Below are 3,554 nucleotides of genomic sequence, written 5' to 3'. Positions count from 1 at the left end.
TGTGAAAAGATCAGATTTCCCAACTGGATTTCTCTTTGGTGTTGCCACTTCTTCCTATCAAGTATACAAATCATGTGTTTCTTTAACTTTTGTGTATTTGCCTGTGTTTTTGGTGATATATTTTTCCATGCAGTTCTCTTGAAATTAGTCTAGCATGACACTACTCCAATGGTTTTAGATTGAGGGTGCAATTCTTGAAGATGGGAAGAGCCTTAGTAACTGGGATGTTTTTGTCCATAAAAATGGTGATAGGGATACTTTTTTACTGCTGCTTATAACAAGGTCTTTTTCTATACAAATTTGGATAAAGAAATCTGATTAAGTTTCTACTTTGTTTCAAATTGTATTAATGGAGACACTGGAGATATAGCCACTGATCATTACCATCGTTACCTGGTACCAAATTAACTAAGTTACCAACTCCAGTACTCTGATATCCTTTCACTTTACCCTTAACATTTTACTTGAATGATATGAAGATGTACATTAAAGATTTCAAGCAATGAATCCATTTAAAGCATGTGGCTTTTGAATCATTCATGACAGGAAGATATAGAGACAATCCATTCTCTTGGAGTGGATGCTTACCGGTTCTCCATTTCCTGGTCAAGAATACTTCCAAGTGCGTTATTTTCCTTTCAAGGATAAACTACTTGAGGAGTTCCTAAACTACTTCAATAATTAAGTTTGACTTCTCGTCTACTTCAAGTCTCAATTTGGTCCATCAACCATAAAAAAGGTCAAATTTTGATCCTTTAGTCCATCTCCACTAGTCAATCTGATGGATCTAAAGGAAAAATTTAACGGATCTAATGATAGGAATTGACTAAATTATCAAAATTTGATAATTTTTATTATTAGTGGATCAATTTGTGTTTTAGAATAAATGAGACGCCAAAGTTGACAATTGAAATAGTTTAGAGGCCCTTTAAGTAGTTTACCCTCAATGGTATAATCCCTTTTGGTCCCTCTTCTTTTCTTGGAATGCCACAAACTCACAATAAATCTTTGAATGGTTTGTTTAGATGGGAAATTGGGTGGTGTTAATGCAGCTGGAATCATGTTTTACAATAGTATAATCGATAATCTTCTACTCAGAGGTATTGAGCAAACGTCACATGTTTCTTCCACCCTTCATCTCTTATTTATTACTACTGTGTCGCTTGAGAGCTTTAGATCACATTGTATCCAACGCAGGCATTCAGCCTTTTGTGACAATTCACCACTGGGACATACCCCAAGTGCTTAGTGACGAATATGGGGGCTGGCTAAATCCTCTGATTCAGTATGTTGAACTTAATATTATGCTGGATTTCTGATTATGGATTTTATGTGAATGGTATATAACTCCGCAATATGATCAAAATCTTGGGTCTATGTGAATTGAATTAGGGATGACTTCGTCCATTTTGCTGAAACTTGTTTCAAGAATTTTGGTGATCGGGTGAGGTATTGGGTGACCATCAATGAACCAAATTTGGCTGCAGATTTTGCCTATGAAAGGGGAAAACATCCTCCAGGTCATTGCTCCCCTCCTTTTGGCAACTGTTCAGCTGGTAATTCAGATACTGAGCCCCTGATTGCAATGCATAACATGTTACTTGCCCATGCCAAGGCTTCCAAACTCTACCGCGAGCAGTTTCAGGCAAGTAAAATACCTCGTTGGCATCAATGATATACAGTATCCGCTGTTTTACTGGATTATACAGCTAAACTACTTTTTTTTGTCATACCAATCTTGGGACAGCCCAAACAAGGTGGTGTAATTGGAATTGTGGTCCATGCAATTATGTACGAACCATTTACTGATGACGAGCATGACAAGGAAGCTGTAAAGAGGGCATTGGCTAATAATGTGGCATGGTAAGTGTTGACATCTCCTCCTTAAGCTGTGCCATTTACCCTGCGATTGGGAGCTTTTACTGTCCTCTCCTCTCACGCGATTGAAGCCTCGTTGGATTGAAAGATTGAAATCAAGAAGCTTCTCTACGTGAAATAAATCAAAATAAGACAAGATGACACGTTCTTGATGTGCTATGTTTATAAAACAGGGCTTTCGATCCTCTAGTGTTTGGTGATTATCCTCCAGAAATGCGTCGCTATCACAGAAATGAGTTACCCAAATTTACACCAGAAGAAAGGCTGCTCATAAGGGATAGCATTGACTTCCTTGGACTGAACCACTATGCAACTCTTTATGCTAAGGACTGCATACGCTCAAGTTGTGCCAGCTCCGACTCTGCCTGTGCCCCTGGTGGAGACCGTGCCATCTGCGGCTTTGTCTGTACTATTGCAGAGCGTGGTGGTGTTTTGATTGGGGAACCGGTACGAGAATCAGATATTCGCTGAAATATCAAATTCAGATTGCTATATGACTCTGAAGATTAGTTTTTTTTTTCCTCATGATTTTTTTTCTGGTTTAAACAGACAGGGTTGCCAACATTCTCTGTTGTTCCAAGAGGAATGGAAGAGATTGTGGACTATGTAAAGAATCGATACCATAACAAGCCTATGTTTATTACTGAAAATGGTAAAAATATACTTTCGATAACATGCTTCTGTTATCATTTGTCTTACCATTGAGAACTCATAATTTTAACTAATCTGTAGGTTATTCTACACCTCCACAACAAGAACAAGTTGATGACTTCCAACTTGATGTCAAGCGAATTGCATTCCACAAAGCATACCTTGCCTTCTTGGCTCGAGCCATGAGGTGATATTGTTCCCATGATTGTAGTCACATTCATCTATCCTCATCTACTGCCATTAATGATGCTTTTGTCGAGCAGATTCTTCGCCAATTATGGGATAAATATTCTCTTTTCTACTGATTTAGAAACTAAAAAAGGTTTATAAATTTTTCAACACTATGGAACATTTTTTCTTTAAGAAGCTATAGCCTATAAGCCTTCCCCTTTTGCCTCTCATCCTTCGGGCAAGGTATGAATGCATTTAAACAAATCATATCACCTCTCGTACAAAAAAGATTCATGATTTCATGTTTTTCTTGATGCATGCTTTCTTTCGTACTGAAAATCTTTGCTAGAATAGCTGATCAATTTACATACTTTTGTTTGACAGAAATGGTGCAGATGTGAGGGGCTACTTTGTCTGGACATTGATGGATGACTTTGAATGGTCATCGGGTTATGATGTAAAGTTTGGATTTTATTCTGTTGATCGTGCAACCTTGAATCGAACTCCTAGGTCCTCCGCCAAGTGGTACAGAAACTTCCTCGGGAACATCAGCTCCAATAGCATGAAGCCAAGAACTGCAGTTGCATTTTGGAGCAAAGTTGGTAGAGCAGAAGAGTGATGAACTGGTTGTTTTCAGTTCATTTTCCCCTATGTATATTTCCCCTATGTTTATGGATTAATCTTTCCTGCATTGTTCGTGGATACACTGACAGAGTTGAATAGATGCTATATCATTTGAATTTGAATTTAAACATTAAATTTTATATATATGGCGTGTTATGCACGTAGATCCGCTAGTATATACACCGTCAATATATAAAAGGTTTACCCTACAGTAAGGAAATAGTTTACAA

General features: G+C 37.8%; 1 protein-coding gene across 1 annotated transcript; it reads left to right on the top strand.

Moving 5' to 3' along the window:
* Positions 1-7: 7 nt before the first annotated feature.
* On the top strand, positions 8-3,319 carry LOC113756371 (beta-glucosidase 18-like; the record flags this gene model as incomplete). The annotated part of the gene is made up of 12 exons (XM_027300059.1): positions 8-61; positions 179-255; positions 348-396; positions 547-622; positions 1,026-1,100; positions 1,198-1,285; positions 1,393-1,645; positions 1,748-1,863; positions 2,052-2,325; positions 2,428-2,530; positions 2,611-2,716; positions 3,085-3,319. Coding segments are annotated over 12 exons (1,506 nt in total), but the record flags the coding sequence as incomplete, so codon positions are not given.
* Between the last annotated feature and the right edge of the window lie 235 nt (positions 3,320-3,554).

This window comes from Coffea eugenioides, unplaced genomic scaffold (assembly GCF_003713205.1).
Source record: "Coffea eugenioides isolate CCC68of unplaced genomic scaffold, Ceug_1.0 ScVebR1_2226;HRSCAF=3216, whole genome shotgun sequence".
Lineage (NCBI taxonomy): Eukaryota > Viridiplantae > Streptophyta > Magnoliopsida > Gentianales > Rubiaceae > Coffea > Coffea eugenioides.
This window is presented reverse-complemented; position numbering and strand designations above follow the sequence as displayed.